At 37.5% G+C, this 19,826-nt stretch overlaps 1 protein-coding gene across 14 annotated transcripts in view; it reads left to right on the top strand.

Moving 5' to 3' along the window:
- The window catches only part of LOC127449108 (forkhead box protein P1-B), a 258,227-nt gene that overhangs the window by 176,767 nt on the left and 61,634 nt on the right, over positions 1 to 19,826 (top strand). For 13 of the 14 annotated variants that reach the window (XR_007898662.1, XM_051712289.1, XM_051712285.1 and 10 more), the window contains one exon: positions 2,632 to 2,730. Coding sequence is in view for 11 of the 14 variants with exons in the window: in XM_051712289.1 (XP_051568249.1) it covers positions 2,632 to 2,730 (99 nt within the window). In the remaining 3 variants the exon portion in view is untranslated. Of the gene's footprint in view, positions 1 to 2,631; positions 2,731 to 17,563; positions 17,730 to 19,826 lie in introns of those variants that run through there. The other variant, XM_051712291.1, reaches the window with a different exon arrangement.

Below are 19,826 nucleotides of genomic sequence, written 5' to 3'. Positions count from 1 at the left end.
ACCCACCAAGAAGCCCAAGATTTTTGGATGTTCCTGTAACTGTTTGTTGAATTATGGGAGTCTTTGGTGTGATGAGGGTGGAAAGAATGAAGCAAGTTATTTACTCAGATGGTTCTCTGGTGTAGGTGTGAGTCGCCCCTGCTGCACTGTGGGAACACGCTGCTTGCTTTTCTTGGTATTGGTGCCTTTTTTTGCTTAAATGGAGAACTTTTTTTTTTTCCTGCACTGCTGTTGCTTTTGTTTGCTCTGGATGGCATTTCTGATTATTTATGGGGGGGAGGGGAAGGGAGTAGTCCAGTGCAGTAAACATGTGACTGCTCTGTATTTTGTTTTCCACTCAGAGGGCCGTGTCCTTTGACAGATATTTTGAAGGCTAATTAACTTTTTATTTGTTTTATGAAGAGGGAAGGGAGGGGGAAAGAGAGAGACAAACAGATGTGGAGAGATAGGAGAAAGAGAGGGGGTTATATTCACAATAGCATACTACCATATTACTCATACTACAGTATTTCTGTATTGTGTAGTATGCATACTATGCACAGAATACATATAATACATATAGAATGCACATGCAGAATGGTAATAACGCAATGTGTCTGGTTTTCATTTTCACGATTTTACAATTATTTCTTGACTTAATTATACTGCCATCTGAGTAAAAATTTTGAACACAAAATTTTATTAAAAATGTGGGATAAAACACCTCCTTGATCATCATACTTAAGGGCTGTTCACACCAAATGCATTTTTTTATTCGTCTGCGCCCTTGTTTCTCTATGTAAAAATTGTGCTAGATGGACATCTTTAACCGTTGCGGTGCATCCAGCTGTTTGTTCAGTGTCTCGTGCTGGATTGCCGCATTTTTTAGACGTTGTGTTTGGTAAAAAAAAGAATGTCAACTTCTAAAAGCACATCTCGAGACACCTATAAAAGGTGCACTCAGTAAGATTTTAGCTTGCGGGCTCTATACTGACACCTGTCGTCCAGGTTACTGGAAGTTTGTTTACTAAATTCTGCCACTTTACACCTGTAAACACAACCATCTGTTTTAGTCTGTTTTTTTTTATCCGTTTCATAATACAACGTCCCTGTAATGGAGGTTTTTGTTTTAAATCCAAGCAAATTTTCACGCGTTGTTTGCGTGGTAGACTGTGAATGGGCAGTCGTGACTCGCAAGCTCCCTGCCGGCTGAACACCACCCGGCATGCACTTGGTGTTTGATGTCACGCCATTTTTCTGTTGCCCGCGCCGTGAGAGCTGCAGGTAGTAGCGGTTTGTTTCATTTTTTGAGGGAGCGCTTATTTGGACATTTTATCTTTCCAATTGCACTCACTCTTTTCGGACTGTCTGGTGGAGCACACTCCTGTTTATCTATAGCATACCATCACTCTGAACTATACTGTTGACTTGAGCTTCGTGGTTGTTTGTAGGAAGTATAGTGTGTGTTTTTTTATTATTATTTTATTTGGTTTGCTTTGTTTACATGTACTTTTATGTTTGGGCTGAAAGCGCTATATAAAGTGAACGTATTATTATTTTTGTAATTATTAGCGGTTGCAACTCAGTCAATTGCATGACACAGTGTCATGGGTGGTCAACATGGCAGTGCTCAAGACGGGGCGACCCGCTCCATGTAAGATTTAACAGCTTTTATTCGGTTTCTGATATGACTGGTGTTATCATCTCATGCCAGTGTACATCAAAACTTTTTTTATTAGCAAAACCTCAGTGCACCTTTAAATGCATTGTGCGCCATCTAGTTTTTTTTTTCCGCTCGAGAACGTGTTGGGTCTGAATGGCCACACTTTTTTCTTAAAAAAATAAATAAAAAAAATGTAACTGCTTTCTGTCAATTTTGGCCTGCTTGTTTGTTTTGCTACTGACTGTTGCTGTGACTTGACTTGAAACTTTGCAACTTGTATTAAACATGCAAGAATAACCATATTTATTTTTCAAGATGATAATTTCACGCCCGTTGCTGAATTAAACATGGAATGTGACAAGGTCAAGTGATAACTGTGAGCATAACTGTTTAAGACATACATAAGACATAACAGTTGTCTTAAGACATAAGAAAACTGTTTGAGACATAACGTGTTTTGTTTAACATACTATTTTAAAGCAAAGTATGTGATATGCAGTATATACTGCACAGTATGCAGTAAGCATTGTTCATTTTCCATACGGAACATTAGACATTAGTTGATTCCTCCCTCGTCGTGTCCTTCCTGTTTACTGTAGCTGTACACTATTAGCAGAAAATGTTTCCGATAATCATTATTTATTTATTTTTATTATTTATTTTTTATCAATTTTGGCCTTTTTTCATGCTTGTTCGTTCTGGCAAGTGATCTTCACACTTGTGACTAATAAAAAAATAAATAAAATGAAAACTTTTATAAAACAAATGTTTGATGTTATTATTGCTTTGTTATGTACAGTATCAGAGGGCCAAGAACATAGCGTTATTTGGATTGTATGTTTGATATTTTTAAAAAGCATTATGGCTCAAGGGGTAGTCTCAAATGCAAAACACAAAAACTGTTTTTCATGAACTTTTGTTTTCTTACTCTATTTTTCTGTCTGTTTATTCTTTTTTTTTCTCCTTTTTTTTTTTTATGTCTTACTCAGGCCTTACAAGTTGCACGGCAGATTCTTCTCCAACAACAACAACAGCAAAATAGCTTCCACAAGTTGTCCAAAAGCAGTGACAAGCAGTCTGCGCCACAGGTATATGTGTTTGTGCATGTACAACCCTCTTTACACACCTCATCAAGAAAAATGTAGTTTCATAGAGGTTGGTCTTTTATAGCTTAGGACACTTAATGGAGTTCTTAGTCATGTTTTCTATACGTATCAACGGCAGATGTTTCTCTTAAAAATCCTTAGGAGAAACACGCTTTAATACTGATGATTTGAAAGAATCTTAGAAGAATTTTATGATAACTATTTGAGTTTATATTAAAATCGATGATGTTTAAATGCAGACTTTGTTCTCTTGGCAAATCTGAGCGCAGTTTGATGTTGTTGACATATGTGAAACTCTAGTGGAGACGTACAGTATGTGAGATTACCGTGTCTTTTTCTCTGGATTTTTTTTTTTTTTTTTTTTTTTCTCCATTTATTCTCATTGCTGTCTAAGAGAAACAACTAGGATATTAATGATATCTCATATTGAGTTTGTTTTTTGCCTAAGGGACTTTTTATGAACAGTACAGCTGCTGGCATAAACGTTTATGTGGGTGATCAGGCATTATTTGTTTATGTTTATGTACAGTTGGTGGTACAACATGTACCTGTCAAAGCTTGACAAATAGGAAATTAAAGCAAGCAGGGCAGATGAGTTGTTGGCACATTAGTGTAGCGCTCTTTCATCATTCATGCAAACTAACAAATCATGCACAATGAAATCCTGTCAGTTTTTAGCACTTTATCAGATGGATATCCACTGTGTGTGCTGAGCAAACAGTATTGTCTCATTGATAAGAGATACAGTAAGTATGGCATTCTCTATTTCACACTTAAAAGATGAGTTCACCCACTAATGAAAATTATGTCATTAGTTACCCTTATGTCATTCAAACCCGTATGACTTTCTTTGTTCTGTGGAAAACAAAAGGTGATTTTTCAGGGCATTCTTTTCCATATATTGAAAGTGAATGAGGACTGGGGCTGTAAAGCTCCAAAATGACAAAAAGCATTCAAAAGTATCATAAATGTGGTCTATAAGACTCGTTTTACTCCATGTCTTCTAAAGCCATACGATAACTTTTTGTGAAGAACAGACTGGAATTTAAAGGAATATCCCAGGATTTTCATAGTACCACAGAGACAAATTGCTTACAGTTTTTGAGAAAATTAACCCACGAATGGCTTACTTATAGTTGTCTCTGTATATTAAGTTTGCATAGGAGAAAGTGTTTTAACAGAAAATGCAAAAATGTGAAGTTTATAAATGGATTGACTATTTGCACAAGGTGTAAATAGCACCTGACACTCAGCGTGGCTATTTGCACACCAGTAGTCTGGTGGAAACAGAAACTGAAGACAAACTGTGCTTCTACTATCGCCGCAGTTGCGTTGTGTGTAATGATGGTGTGGATGTGCTTTCTTCGTGCAGACGACCCGTCTTTAAAACCGTCTTTTGTCCCTCTTTTATCCACATCTAACACTAAAGTCATGTTTGCACAGCGAATATTTAAACGTTTACCGATTGGTCCCATTCATTTCCATTGTAAGTGCCTCACTGTAACCCAGATTTTTGCTTTTCTTAAAGAAAAGGAGGAACGAGTTGAAGTGAATTTTTGTAGTTATCAACATTATGTCACAAATGCTGTTGGTTGAGCTCAACTTGTATTGAACACGGAATATTCCTTTAGGTCGTTATTCACTGAAAATCTTAATATCCGTCCTAGGTGTGTTCATGAAATGCCCAATTCTTGAACGAATCATTCTTTTGAATCAATCGTTTTATAGAATCAGTTGATGCATTTCACAAAATTGTTTTAAATGATTTATTCACATATTGGACTGACGCAGTTCTCGAGTTTAACTCACTGATCCTGTTACAGTAGTTAACAGCTCAGAAGGGCAGAAAATTATCAGTGATTTATAACTTCAATTTTGATATGTTCGTCACATAAAGCTGCCGTATGACTTCAGAGTCTTATTGACTACTTTTATGGCGCTTTAGCATCCTTTTTGAAGCTTAAAAGCTCCAGCATTCACTGTAATTGCATTGAAACAAGTGACCAGTATCCATTATTGAAAATGTTAGGGGTTTGGAGTAAATGATGATAGAATTTTTATTTTGTGGTGAACTGTTCCTTTTAATTCTTTCAGCAGCAATTAAAGAGGGCACCCTGGAGCTGCCCTGTCTCCTCTCTCAGCCTCCAGGCTGTTTATTTGCGTAGCCTTTGTAATGCAAAGCAAATCCGGCCCTTTTTATTTCCCCATCCGCTCCCCTTTTAAAAGAGAGCAGATAGCCATGTCTGGTGCAATATTTACATTTATTTGAGATCATTCTTACTCAGATCCTTATCTTTGTTTGAGCAAGGTGGATGTTGTTTGTTTTTATGGCGGAATCACTGGAGACCAAGGGGCGTATTTGTTAATTAACACACATCCCTGCATTAAGCGAACCTGCTTGTGTGTTTGTATGTATCATCTATATTGGAGGGTTTTTTTAGTGCAGCTTGCTAAGGGAGGATCACCATTACTATTGTTCATAATTAACTTGTGGACAGTTAAACAGGAGAAAAAAATTGTGGGAATTTACAATTTTTTAACTTGAAAACAGGACTCAAGCCATATATAGGGTGCAGATTACTTCCAAAAACACCCTAGAAACTAACTAGCAACTCGCTTTCAACCATCCGAAAAACCTTAGGAACGACGCAGATCTTAGCATCCGCATAGTAATGCCCTGTCAACCATGCACCACATCCTAGCGTCCTCATATTTTCTTCAGAAAATGTACAAATCAAAGTATTGTGGCACATTGTATCAAGACATATAGTTTAAAAGAACTTTTGTTGTGAAGTTATCACTAGAGAGCCTTGGGGGGGAAAATTGACCTTTTAGGTGCTGTACGACTTTCAAACTAAACAACTTCCCTAGTCAGGCAGGGAGGTAAACCGGCCATCCATCCAGACTGTTAGTACATGGAGGAAGAGAAGACCACCCTCTGCAGACGAAGACAAAATTCAAATGTATTAATGTATACAAAGAGCATGGCCAACCTGTCACTCACACCAGTGAAAAGTAAGCATGTGTGTGCAATATGCAATGACAAATCATTTCAAACGGCAGTGTGCTACCTTGTCACATGACCTCATAACATTGCAATTTTAATTAAGTGGCTAGGTCTGAATATATATATATATATATACACACATATATACACAGTTGAGCTCAAAAGTTTGCATACCCTGGCAGAAATTGTGACATTTTGGCATTGATTTTGAAAATATGACTGATCATGTCTTCTTTTATTTAAGGATAGTGATTATATGAAGCCATTTATTATCACATAGTTGTTTGGCTCCTTTTTAAATCATAATGATAACAGAAATCACCCAAATGTCCCTGATCAAAAGTTTACATACCCTTGAATGTTTGGTCTTGTTACAGACACACAAGGTGACACACACAGGTTTAAATGGCAATTAAAGGTTAATTTCCAACGCCTGTGGCTTTTTAAATTGCAATTAGTGTCTGTGTATAAATAGTCAGTGAGTTTGTTAGCTCTCATGTGGATGCACTGAGCAGGCTAGATACTGAGCCATGGGGAGCAGAAAAGAACTGTCGAAAGACCTGCGTAACAAGGTAATGGAAATTTATAAAGATGGAAAAGGATATAAAAAGATATCCAAAGCCTTGAAAATGCCAGTCAGTACTGTTCAATCACTTAAGAAGTGGAAAATTCGGGGATCTCTTGATACCAAGCCAAGGTCAGGTAGACCAAGAAAGATTTCAGCCACAACTGCCAAAATAATTGTTTGGGATACAAAGAAAAACCCACAGGTAACCTCAGGAGAAATACAGGCTACTCTGGAAGAAGACGGTGTGGTTGTTTCAAGGAGCACAATATGACGATACTTTTGCCAGATTGCCAGAAAGAAGCCTTTACTGTGCCAATGCCACAAAAAAGCCCGGTTACAATATGCCCGACAACACCTTGACATGCCTCACAGCTTCTGGCACACTGTAATTTGGAGTGACGAGACCAAAATAGAGCTTTATGGTCACAACCATAAGCGCTATGTTTGGAGAGGGGTCAACAAGGCCTATAGTGAAAAGAATACCATCCCCGCAGTGAAGCATGATGGTGGCTCACTGATGTTTTGGGGGGGGGGGGGGTGAGCTCTAAAGGCATGAGGAATCTTGTGAATTGATGGCAAGATGAATGCAGCATGTTATCAGAAAATACTGGCAGAATATTTGCATTCTTTTTCACGAAAGCTGCGCATGGGACACACTTGGACTTTCCAGCACGACAATGACCCTAAGCACAAGGCCAAGTTGACCCTCAAGTGGTTTCAGCAGAAAAAAGGTGAGGGTTCTGTAGTGGCCATCACAGTCTCCTGACCTTAATATCATCGAGCCACTCTGGGAAGATCTCAAACATGCAGTTCATGCAAGACAACCAAAGACTTTGCATGACCTGGAGGGATTTTGCCAAGACGAATGGGCAGCTATACCACCTGCAAGAATTTGGGGCCTCATAGACAACTATTACAAAAGACTGCATGCTGTCATTGATGCTAAAGGGGGCAATACACAGTATTAAGAACTAAGGGTATGCAGATTTTTGAACAGGGGTCATTTCATTTTTTTCTTTGTTGCCATGTTTTGTTTTATGATTGTGCCATTCTGTTATAACCTACAGTTGAATATGAATCCCATTAGAAATAAAAGAAATGTGTTTTGCCTGCTCACTCATGTTTTCTTTAAAAATGGTACATATATTACCTATTCTCCAATGGTATGCAAACTTTTGAGCACAACTGAATATTTATATATACACACTGGTGGCCAATTTTTGATCAAATCTAGACAGACCCCATTTCCAGCAGCCATCACTCCAACACTTATCCTTGAGTAATCATGTTAATTTGCTAATTTGGTACTAAAAAATCACTTGTCATTATATCAAACACAGTTGAAAGCTATTTGGTTCGTTAAATGAAGCTTAACATTGTCTTTTTGTTTGTTTTTGAGTTGCCATGGTATGCAATAGACTGGCATGTCTTAAGGTCAATATTAGGTCAAAAATGGCAAAAAAAGAAACAGCTTTCTCTAGAAACTCGTCAGTCAATCATTGTTTTGAGGAATGAAGGCAAGTGATTTTCTACAATGCTTGAAATTGCCAAAAAAAACTGAAGATTTCATACAGAGGCGTACACTTCAGTCTTCAAAGACAAAGGACAACTGGCTCTAACAAGGACAGAAAAAGATGTGGAAGGCCATAAGTACAACTAAACAAGAGGATAAGTACATCAGAGTCTCTAGTTTGAGAAATAGATGCCACACATGTCCTCAGCTGACAGCTTCATTGAATTCTACCTGCTGAACACCAGTTTCATGCTACAGTAAAGAGAAGACTCAGGGTTGCAGGCCTTATGGAAGAATTGCAAAGAAAAAGCCACTTTTGAAACAGAAAAACAAAAAGAAAAGGTTAGAGTGGACAAAGAAACACAGACATTGGACAACAGATCATTGGAAAAGAGTGTTATGGATCTTAACCCCATTGAGCTTATGTGGGATCAGCTAGACTGCAAGGTGCGTGAGAAGTCCCCGACAAGACAGCCACATCTGTGGCAAGTGCTACAGGAAGCGTGGGGTGGAATGTCACCTGAGTACCTGGACAAACTGACAGCTAGAATGGCAAGGATCTGCAAAGCTGTCATTGCTGCACGTGGACTATTTTTTTATGAGAACTCTTTGAAGTAGTTTAGGAAGTTCTGAACAGTTTTTATTTTATTTATTTTATTTATTTTTTTCATTTTAATAGTAATTTTTCACATTATTAATGTCCTGACTATACATTGTGATCAGTTGAATTGATACTTTGGTGAATAAAAGTACCAATTTCTTTCCATAAGAGCAAAATCTGTACATTATTCCAAACTTTTGGCTGCCTGTGTGTGTGTGTGTGTGTGTGTGTGTGTGTGTGATATATATATATATATATATATATATATATATATATATATATATATATATATATCTTTTATTATTATTATTTAATTTTTTTTAGTCAAATTAGAAGGTACAGTCCCTTTTGATCAATAGTGAAACATTAAAATGTAAATGCATGTTAACGGTTCATTGTTGGGCAGATCGGGAACACGGTACGGCAATGAACTCATGGGAACATGTTGCACGTAACAGTTCCAATCAGTGGGAGTGTCAAAGGATGGCGGAATATTTAAAGGGCAATGCATGAAATATTTAACTGTTAAGATATTTCTGCGTTAATTATATCAGGGGTTGTGTTAAAAAAAAAAATCAGAAAGGAAAAAGAAAAATCTTTATTAATATGACACACAACATAGAACACAATAAACATCTGGCATAGTGACAAAACGGAGCAAAGGCTAAACACACTCGACTGGTCAAAAAAAATGTGAATAAATCACCGACAAAATGACATGTGTAATTAAATGAGTCCACGCCACTTTACCGCTTTACACCTACAGCAGAGAAAGAGAGAGAGAGAGTCAACAAGAGAAAGAAAGAGAGGGAGAGGAAGATCGAGAGAGTGCAACTCCCTCCTTGCTAATTACGGTTATCACTGAAATGGTAGGGCTTGAGTCATTAGTTCCATGTGCATTTAATTAGAGGCAGTCTGAAATTGGATTTAACTTATTACTTTTTCATGGATCGCTTTCTTGTCATCACTTCAAATTGGATTGCAGCCCCAGGTAACTAATTATGCCCGCCACAGGATCAGGAGTGGAGAAATAGGTAATTAGGAACAACACTTGCGGACTTTCCTTGATAGTCCACCCTCTCTATGGAATGGGGGGGGGGGAGACCAAATAAAGAGCAAGGATTATTTGCGGCAATACAGTGAAAGCAGGTGTGGTTACTGTGCATAGCCGCAAGGGATGACGGGAAGGGAGTCGCCACCTTTGGAGGATTACTTTATGTGCAGCTGGGTTGCCAGTGTTATTTTGTCATGATTTTCGCAGTTGATGTAATGCACGTACTGGGCATGTTATGGTTGACACTGTAATACTTTTTCTTGTGCACTCCTTGAACTTCTGGTGGTGAAGGCCGCTTGAGCACAAACTTTGGCCATTCATGCTTGAGTTGGCGAGAATATACAGCAAAACAAACAGTAGGCAGCTTAAAAAGAAAAGCCGTTTGTTTTGTTTTGTCTTGATGCGTGTTGAGATCAGATGGTTTGTTCGCTTCACATGGAAACAACTTGTTGTCTTTTAAACATGTGCAAGTCATCTGGAGGGGTCTGTCATTGTACCAGAAAACTCAATGATGGAGAGGCATCTGCTTTATTATGAGTGATTCTTGCAAAGGGAAGCATCACTATTATTATTACTATTGCTCATATTTATAGGGTTAGTTCACCAAAAAAAATATATATATATAATTCTGACATCATTTACTCACCCTAATTTTTTAATTTCTTCTGTGGAACACAAAAGGAGATTTTAAACTACTTCATATGTTAAAAAATATAAACATGTATATACAATTATATAAATGTATAATTTAGAGTTTATCTCATCCTGAAATGTTTTTATGATGTCAGAGTAAAGCTATTTTGCGAAATATTTCTTTCTCTGTCCAGCTTTCTCTTTGTCTTTCATGATCGTATGCAGTCACGAGGAGGGCAAGTGGAGGTCAAGCGATAACGTCCTCTCACTTTAACAGACGAAGGGCCCCGAACCCCCTCTTTCCCCTCCACACATACACACACACACACACACACACACACACTCAGTGTTTTCAAAGAGTGCTACATGACACAGTGCAGAAGTCAGCCTTTGACTCTCTTAGGGTTTATTTTTTTCATTCTTTTTTTTTAAACTACCGTTTTTTGGTGGAGACCCATGGCATTTTCCTGACACATGTATACCACAGTGCAACAATCTGTAACTCATTAGCGGTGTGGTGTGCTGGGGTTTGCTGGAGCTCAGCCAGAGCTTCCAGGCTCTCTCACAGACAAACCCAGCACAGCATAGAGCCCAGCCCAGCCAAGAGCAGCTCAATACGGGCTGCAGAGTGGCTGTCACCCCCTGCTCAGCTCTGGAGGTGAAAATGAGGCTGTTTGCAGCCTCTTTTGGTAGACGGCCCAAGCCAGATGTCCGGCAGCTGCGATAATGTCAGCTTGGAGGGGACACATTGGTGTGCTGTGATAAGTTGCTGAGGTGTGGACAGCTCTTTTTTGTCTCCCGTCACGGTGTTATTATAAGAATAGGTTTGCTTGAATTTTTTAATTTATATTACACTTTAGACTGCTCTTTTATTGTTTGTTTTATGTCCATATCATTGAACATAAACCTATCTTTGGTCTACAGACCAAAGCAATCCATCAATCGAGTTTGTCAATCTATATTGTATAAGGTAGGCCACTTCCAAAAATCATTTGAAAACATGTCGATTTTGCCAAGTTTATCCCTTTAATCCACACTAAAATGCATGCTCTCCTTTACCACATGCTTTAGAAAACTATGACTTCAGAAAACTGAGTTTTCAAACTAAAAAGGATTAGTATGGGCATATATGTAGACAAGGGGCTGGCCACACATTACACGTTTTGCTTTCTGTCTGCATTTTATATTTTTTTACTGGTCTATGAACACATGCAGGTGGGCGTTTTTTATTTTTACATTTTATATTTCATAAAAACATGAACTTAACGAACCCATTCAATTGAAAGCCCTAGTATTTTCAGTTGCTTCAAGACTAAATGGCTTTAGACTCTTTCCTCGTAATCATTTGCCACTTTTTCGCTCTAAGGGTCCTCACTAGGAACCGTCAGCATATCTCTCATCTCTCCAACCACAGCTGTGACCACGTATCATTCCCGTTCTCTTCAACCGTTTGTTTTTTCTAGTCATGTTGTAAGAATGCATCATGTATAATGTGTATATGAGAAACAGGTTTGGATGATGCTGTCACAATGAGGTCATCACACTTTTTTCCACACCGTCTGGCCGAGCCACTGAGTAACATCCAACCATCAGATTGCTGTCTCATCGACTCTAAGCGCCAGCCCTTAAAGCTACAGTGCCATTTTCAAGACCTTTTCACTTCAGTCATGTCTCCCCCCCATCTCCTCCCCTTCTGCCCTCAAGTGTTTCCATCTTTTTAGCGATTTTCTGCCACTGTATGCAGAACTGTGGTCCTTGTTGCTAGGTCTGATACATTCGTCTTGTGGGAAGTTTATGGATAGATGCATATAGGCTGTATATCAGACGCAAATACACTATCAGCTATTTGAGATGTTTGGTTAAGTCTCTTGTGTGAAGCCACATCTGATGGCCTGTGGGTTTACTCAAAGTCTTTCAAGCAAGTCAGTCCACTGTTGGCCATCTTTGGATTGCTCTCGGGAGGCTACAGTATTTCCAGTCATGCCAGTGCAGCTCCTATCTACTTGAATGGGGGAACACCGAAATCTCAAATCTCAAAAACATATTTCAAATCAGCAATAAAATTTGATAATATTGGAATCATAAATTGTGCTTCTTTACCTCATATTATACTAAAACACGCAATTTTCCCATCTTATATAGCTAATGCGTATGAGCGTTAGCGAGTTGATTGATAGGCAATGTCTGCATCTAAAAGGTGATTGGCTCTTTTACCTGTAAGGCGGGACTTCCTTTCTACATCTGTTGACCATTGGGCTCTAGAGCTTCTTGGTTGGGCGTTCCAATTTCTCCCATTCATTTAAATAGAAGTGGCCTGTCTCTGCTAAATAGTCTCTGGTTTACTGGAGAACTGACAGTTGTTCGCGGTTAGAATGAGATGCTTTGGATGGAGGAATATTGGCTATTGGGATCGGTGTGTGTGTATATTTAACTACTTTAGTAGTTTAACTATTAAAACAGCTTCTTTTTCCATCTCTTTCCCACACTCTTTCTCTCCTTTTCTCCATTTATGTATTAAAATTGCTATTAAGAACAGACAAAACACACATGGTGTTGGTGTATATTTATCACAGACATTAAAGTCATACCCTGCTGTGGCCTAGCACTGCTTGTTTGCAAAGGTCGAATGAATTTGGTAAAACAAAGATGTTCATTTGACGTTAAGTTGTGCTTGGCTGACACTCATTGGTAAATTGTTTTATTTCTGACTCTGTTTTATTACTGTTTTAATATGGTTTATTATTGTAACATATTTTTTACTGGGGGTTGCATCAGGAAGGGCATCTGGCGTAAAACCTGTGCCAAGTCAAATATGCGGATCACGGATGGTCCACTATGGCGACCCCTAACGGGAGCAGCCGTAAGAAGAAGGAGAAGAATATTTTTAAATATTTTTTATCTATATTTATTATAGTTATTATCATATTTAATATATTCTAACCTCAATATTTAACTTTATTTCTGAAATGTCATTCATATTAAAAAAAAATTATTATTCCACCTTTTGTTATTTTTATTGTGCATTTTATGAAATTCAAAAATGTATTGTTTATATGTATTGTTAAATTGATTTATATATATATATATATATATATATATATATATATTATAATTTTTATAATTATAATTTTCTTTATTTATCACACATTATACATTTTGCACATATACGGTGAAATTCTTCTTTTTCACATATCCCAGCTAGGCTGGGGTCAGAGTGCAGGGTCAGCCATGATACGGCGCCCCTGGAGCAGATAGGGTTAAGGGCCTTGCTCAAGGGCCCAACAGTGGCATCTTGGCGGTGCTGGGGTTTGAACCCCCGACCTTCTGATCAGTAACCCAGAGCCTTAACCGCTGAGCTACCACTGCCCCCAATGTATATATATATGTGTGTGTGTGTGTTAAAATATCTATAATACATTATTTTATACATTATGTATCTAATGTATTTATAATTCTATATACAAACAATCAATTTAACAATCAACATTTTATTTTATAAAATGCATGTAATAAAAATTATGGTAAATTCATACAATTCATATTCATATCACAGAAGAAAAAAAAATTCAATATGAAATATTAGTTGTATTTTATTAATTTTCTCAGGATAATACAGTTCAACCAGTTCACTGTTCCCCAATGGTAATATGTCTCTGTTTTGTTTGTTTTTTTGATGATGCCTCCAAAAATAGTGCTGCCTGACTCAAAAAAGGACACACTCTGAATCGATCACAGTAGCACATAAAGTAAACAACATTTCCCACCCACTTCATTTATGTCATACACCACCAACAAAAGCTCATGTTTTGACTGATGTCAAAGCCACAGCTAAGAACAGAACATGGAGACACGCTTTTCTCTAACGTACCAGCACAGGATATATCAAACAAGATCTACCTGATATTTAGCAGCTCTGTGAATCACAGTGCAAATTGCTAAATGTGCATATAATTATTTCGAAGTCGCATGGAGTAGGCAATGACTGCATGTGCCCTCAATACTTGTGCCAAATATCAATGGCGCATAAGTACTGTACTGAAATTGCGGCTGTTGTAATAGTCATAGGTGAGAGATGACAGTTTGGTCTCTGCTCATTCATTAAAAGAAGTGCGTGTGTGTGTGTGTGTGTGTGTGTGTATGCGTGCGTGGGCGGGTTTAGGTGGTTTACTAGGACTTCTTTTTAGGTTACAAACTGGTAATTACAAGGGTATTATGCTATAAATGTGGACTGAGGACATTTCTAGTGTCCCCTTAATTCAAATCGCTTAAAAAAACATACTAAATTATGTTTTTTGGAAAATGTAAAAATGCAGAATTCTTTTTTATGAGGGTTAGGTTTAGGGGTAGGGTTAGGGGATAGAATTTATAGTTCATACAGTATAAAAATCATTATGTCTATGGAGAGTCCTCATAATGATAGCTGCACCAACATGAGTGCATGCGTGCGTGTGTTTGAGTGTAGTTATAGTTTGGGGACATTCAGGGACATCCTCAATTGGAAAATCGATTCATAAATCAAATACGTATTAGGGGTTAGTTATTAGTAATCATAATTAGCTTTATATAAAAACAATAGAATAATATGGCATGTCACCATTTAGATAGCAATTATGATAGTACTTAGCTATAGTTTAAAATTTGTCCTCAAAAGTGAGGTAAATCTGACAAAACCTCCTTTTTGTGTTTTCCCTTATTTGGAAAATCTATTCTCAAATAAAGCAATTACTCTTTTTATTTTTGAATTATAAAAATGCAAAAAGTTTTCTTTTAGGGGTAAGGTTAGGTTTCGCATTAGGATTATTTAGGATTAAAACAATAGAAGTCTAAGGTATGTTCCAATTTAAAAAGCATGAGTAAATGTGTGTGTGTGCTTGTTTAGTCCTTCAAATGAAGGTTGTTGCCCATACCATCAGCTGTTTGCTGTTAATATTCACACCTGCTCTGATAAAACCAGTTTAAGTAAACATATGATGATGTTTAGTCATAGGACAGCATTACAAATTAGCTTATTTAGAACTGCGCAAAGGTCTCATTGAACAAAGACGCGGCAGATGAAATCTTCGTCATAGTAGTAGTATTAGAACTCTTCAAGTCTGTAATGTCAGTGGTTTTGCGATGAGTCTTCAGGGTTTAAATGACTGTGCAGTTGTCATTGCACCCGTGTGCTCAACTCAACTAATCGCACCCGTGTGCAAACGCTTATCTGGGATCACTCTCTCTCCCTGGCCCAATGTCACTGTGACACTAATATAGGCAACCGCAGAGCTGATCTGAGATGAAACAAGTTATTGTTTGTGTGTCAAATAAGAAAAGGAGTCAACCTGCACTTTACATAAATGAATAATATTGGTTCTGTGACTCAGAAAGTGATTGAGTGAATAAACAGCAAGATCTATTAGACTACTTGGATAGAAAGAGTATGGGTAATTATGGCATGCAGGCCCGAACACAGCACAGATCGAGAGAGAGAGAGAGAGAGAGAGAGAGAGAGACAGGAGGAGGAGGCTTGAACTGTATGTCTGCTAAATTTATCATGAGCCCTTTGGGAGCACTGAAATGAGAACAGTGGCCTATTACTGCTAAGAAGGTGTTTTATTGAGAATATGCCGACATTCTGCCCAGGGGAGAAGGCATGGGAGAGGGGGTATGGCCAAATGTGTGCGTGTGTGTGCGTTAGTCCATATGAGCGGTTGCATACGTTATGTGTGCGTACATGCACTTGCCTTTTTGCCCTTGCTTGAGTATGTGTGCATGCATGTTCATGTGTGAGTTTTATAGTGTGTGAGTGTGTGTTTGTCAGGAATACAATAAAGTCGACTTTCTTATATTTAATTATTCACTGAGATACAGCTTGAATAGAGGCTTTTATACTGCAGTTGTTTAATCCTGTAATTAAGATTGGACTACAGGTGGACTACAGATACTTTTTTTTTTTTAAGTACACACACATTTAGAGTAGAATTTCCATGGTACATAAATATGGTAATTACAAATTAATATTAATATATTTATAATTATTCTTGTTAAAGTATTACCATCTGATAGGGTATTAATTTTATTAATTCATTAATTCATTTATTATTAATACTGTAGTAATTGATCAATAATAACAAAAAAGTACATTAATTTATTTGGGTTATTTTATGAAAACTTTCACTTCCTTTTTTGCTGTGGTTTTGCAAAATTCAGAATTTTTTCATGAGCTTTCATGTATAAATATAATATCATTGTAATGTACTATTATTTTGAGTAATTACTTATCTTGCCTAAACAAGATTTTTCTAATTTACAAGAACTTTTTATGATGGATTCATATTTAAAAACATTAAAGTATTAAAATTAGTACGTTATTATACTATATTGAATTAGATTAGATTAAACATCACATGAGATGTGTCAAAATAACTGAAGTTTTGCCTTTATTTGTTTGGAATGTGTAATATAAAATTTGCCAGTAGGGGGCAAACCCAGTTTTTATAGTTTTCCTCTTTAAAAAAAAAAAAAAAAAATGTGAGAAGGTGATGATGTTTTAATCACTTGCTAGCTCTGAGCACTTATATTCTTACCGTTTGCAGCAGAAGTGGGCCCCACGTGTGTTATTTTACATTGTGGAAATTAGTGGAAGTTGAATCTGGTAGACATTTGAATTGAACCCACACACACAGAGTCAGTCTGTGAATGGAAACAGCACCTTTTCCACATCTGAAGTTTTTCAGATCACTGTTCAAATAGTTTTAAAATGTTAAAAATGTATAATTTAAAGCTCAATTTTACAGTAAAATGTACCTTAAAAAGTACAGTTTTTGTCCTTGTTTATTTAAATAAATTTGTCAGTTTATATATATATTAAATGTTTAAAAATAAATTTGCTTATCATTTGTTTTTGTTTACTTTTTTATTTATTTATTTATTAAAATTAAGGGCAGAGCTTTGTGTTGCTTCCATAAACAAATCTGCTTTAAAAGAACACCAACAACTTGTGGGATCTCTCTGTTTGCTTATCTGTTGTTTAATTAAAGGGTTTCTTTTCTTAAGGCTTCCATTGCTTCACAAGCATGGACAAAACCCTGACTAGGGTCAAAGGGTTAACAGCCATCAACCATGGTGCTTTTTTCTTTTTGTTTTGTTTAGGATCTTTTTGTTCTCTCTGTCTCTCTCTCTCCCCCGCTCCTTTTTTTTTTAATAGGTTTGCACAAAGGCATTGCTTCACCTGCCCCCCCTCCACCAAACACACGCACACACACACACACACACACACCCCCGGCCCGCGGCAGACCCTGCCTCTGCTTGTGTCCCCATTTGAATTGATTATGTTTAGAGGGCTGCTTGTGATTGGTGGAGAAAGGGTGTGGTTGATTGGATAGTTTTGTATCTTGTCAGCTAGGGAGCAACCTTGCGCGTGCAATCTGTCCATATCCCCCGGAAAAAGGCTCAAGACGCGGCAGCACTCGCACAAGCTCGCTGTAAACGCCTCTCTCTCTCTCTCTTTCTCTCTCCCTCGTACTCCCTCTCCACTCCGCGACTCCTGTCTTCTCATCTTCTGCGATCCTCCAAACAGCCAGGCTTCACTCTTGTTTACCCTGCCAGCCTAATGGAGTTTGTCAGGTTTGTCAATATGATTGATTCTGTTTTTTGTTTGTTTGTTTGTTTGTTTGTTTTGTTTGTTTGTTTGTTTGTTTAAGAGCTTTTTCTGTTACCTTTGAAAAGTTTTACAATGTAATATGTCCAGAGGGAAAGAGACATTTCTCTGCATGCTGTTTGTGTTCATTCTGTCATTCTGGTTGGTTAGGAGATGTGTAAACACTGTGACTGTGATGAGATTACAAATTGAGGTTTGGAGGTTCTGTATTCTGAAACAATGCCATGTGCAGTCTTTTTTTAAATTTTTTTTTTTTTTTTTTTTTTTTACGATTTTCTCTAAGTGTTGTTTTGTGATGTTGTGTTGTTGTTGTCAGTTGTGATCTTTGATGTTTCTAGGACAAAATGTTTATAGCAGGTTTAAATAATTGTTTAGATTGTTTTGTGTTGTGTTGATTTTAACACTGCTTTGAACTTTTGCGTTATTTTTGTAAAGAAATGCTGTTTGTAAACAGTCTTTTAGATTAGTAAACAAGTTTGGGTTTAAACTGTATTGTTTAATTTTGTGTTGCATTCTAGTGAAATAATTGCACACTTAGTAAAGTGACTGGTTGTGTCAACCAGTGTGGGGGGGATGGGGTGTTAAGTGAGTAAGTTTGGGGAGAAAAGGGGGTTGGACTGCTCCCCTTCACTGTTACCCACATTTAGAAAGGGGCAGGAACACACTCCGATTTGACACTTATAAAAGTGTCAAATCGTCATGGGCCCTCATACTTGTGTTTGTGTGTGCGTACATGAGTGGGACAATGCATACGTCAATAATAGGATTTTTTAAACTAAAGAAAAGTTTTGCTGCTCTGTTGGACAAACTGGCCTACACACTAAACCATTTAACAATTATTTTATTTATTTGCGTGTCTTAATGTTAATGATCTCAAAATACCCTGAGAACTGAAATACTCAAAATACATTGAGAAAGCTGTCAGTAGATTTAGGAACTTGCTTGAGCTAAATACAACTTCTTTTAACTGTTCGATTAATCAGCCTGGTCGATAATACTGAGATATTATTGATTTAAAAAAGCTAATATTTTGCTTTACTCCAATGCTGATATGCAACACTTAGGATGTGCATTTGTCTTTAGTATTATTTAGACTGGTATGATTGTGGTAACTTTGCACATGGAGCAGCCCAGACATCGTGGGGGGTTTCAGTTAAAGGATGGCACGAGAGGACAAGGAAAGGTAATGATTGGATGCTTGGAAAGTAAAGGCTAAACATGGAGCCTTGCGGAGGGTAATGCCGCACAGCTGTGACCACCGGGCCCCTTGCTTTTGAGCGAGTGAGAGAGAGAGAGAGAGAGAGAGAGAGAGGGGTGAGAGCTGATTGGCCTGACAGTTTGTAATCAGAGTTGATTTATTGTTCATTAGTAGTGGATTAGGGCCCACTCTGACTGGGGCCGAACCGCATTTATGTTGTGCCCTGACAGGCCATGAGCCTGCCAACAACTGTCATTTCTACCGCTCGACTTAGGCAAGCACGTATTAGCAGTGAGGGAGAGAGAATGTCTGAGAGTGAGAATATTTGCATGTGTGAGATTTGTTACAGAAAGAAAGTGAACGTTTATGCAAAAGGGTACAGTTGTGCTTAAAAGTTTATGTACCCCTTGCGGAATCTGTAAGATGATAAGGGGTTTTAGAAGATTTTTTCGAAGAGATTATTTTGGTTTGTTTGTTTGTTTGTTTTTGTTTTTAATTTAATACTGCCCTAAAGAAGCTGCACAATATATATTCAAGACAAAATAGTAACTTAATTTACACATGTTCTCCTGTTTAAAAGTGTAAATACCATTGAATTATTATTATTATTTAATTACATTTTGTGTTTCCTCTGTGGGTATCAATGTTGTAGCCTTTTGTGATAGTTAGTGAATGAGTCCCTCTATTGTCCTGAGTGGCAAAGCTGGATCTCAACATCATCAAGCCATCATTGAGGGAAAACTTAAAAGTGCAGGACCTGCAAGGAAACCAAATAACTTAAAATAATTGATGGTGTTTTGTTAAGAACAGCTTCACTGCCCAGGACAAATCGGGGATTCTTGCACAAATATCACTAAAGTCTACA

This window comes from Myxocyprinus asiaticus, chromosome 12 (genome assembly GCF_019703515.2).
Source record: "Myxocyprinus asiaticus isolate MX2 ecotype Aquarium Trade chromosome 12, UBuf_Myxa_2, whole genome shotgun sequence".
NCBI classification, from domain to species: Eukaryota; Metazoa; Chordata; class Actinopteri; order Cypriniformes; family Catostomidae; genus Myxocyprinus; species Myxocyprinus asiaticus.
This window is presented reverse-complemented; position numbering and strand designations above follow the sequence as displayed.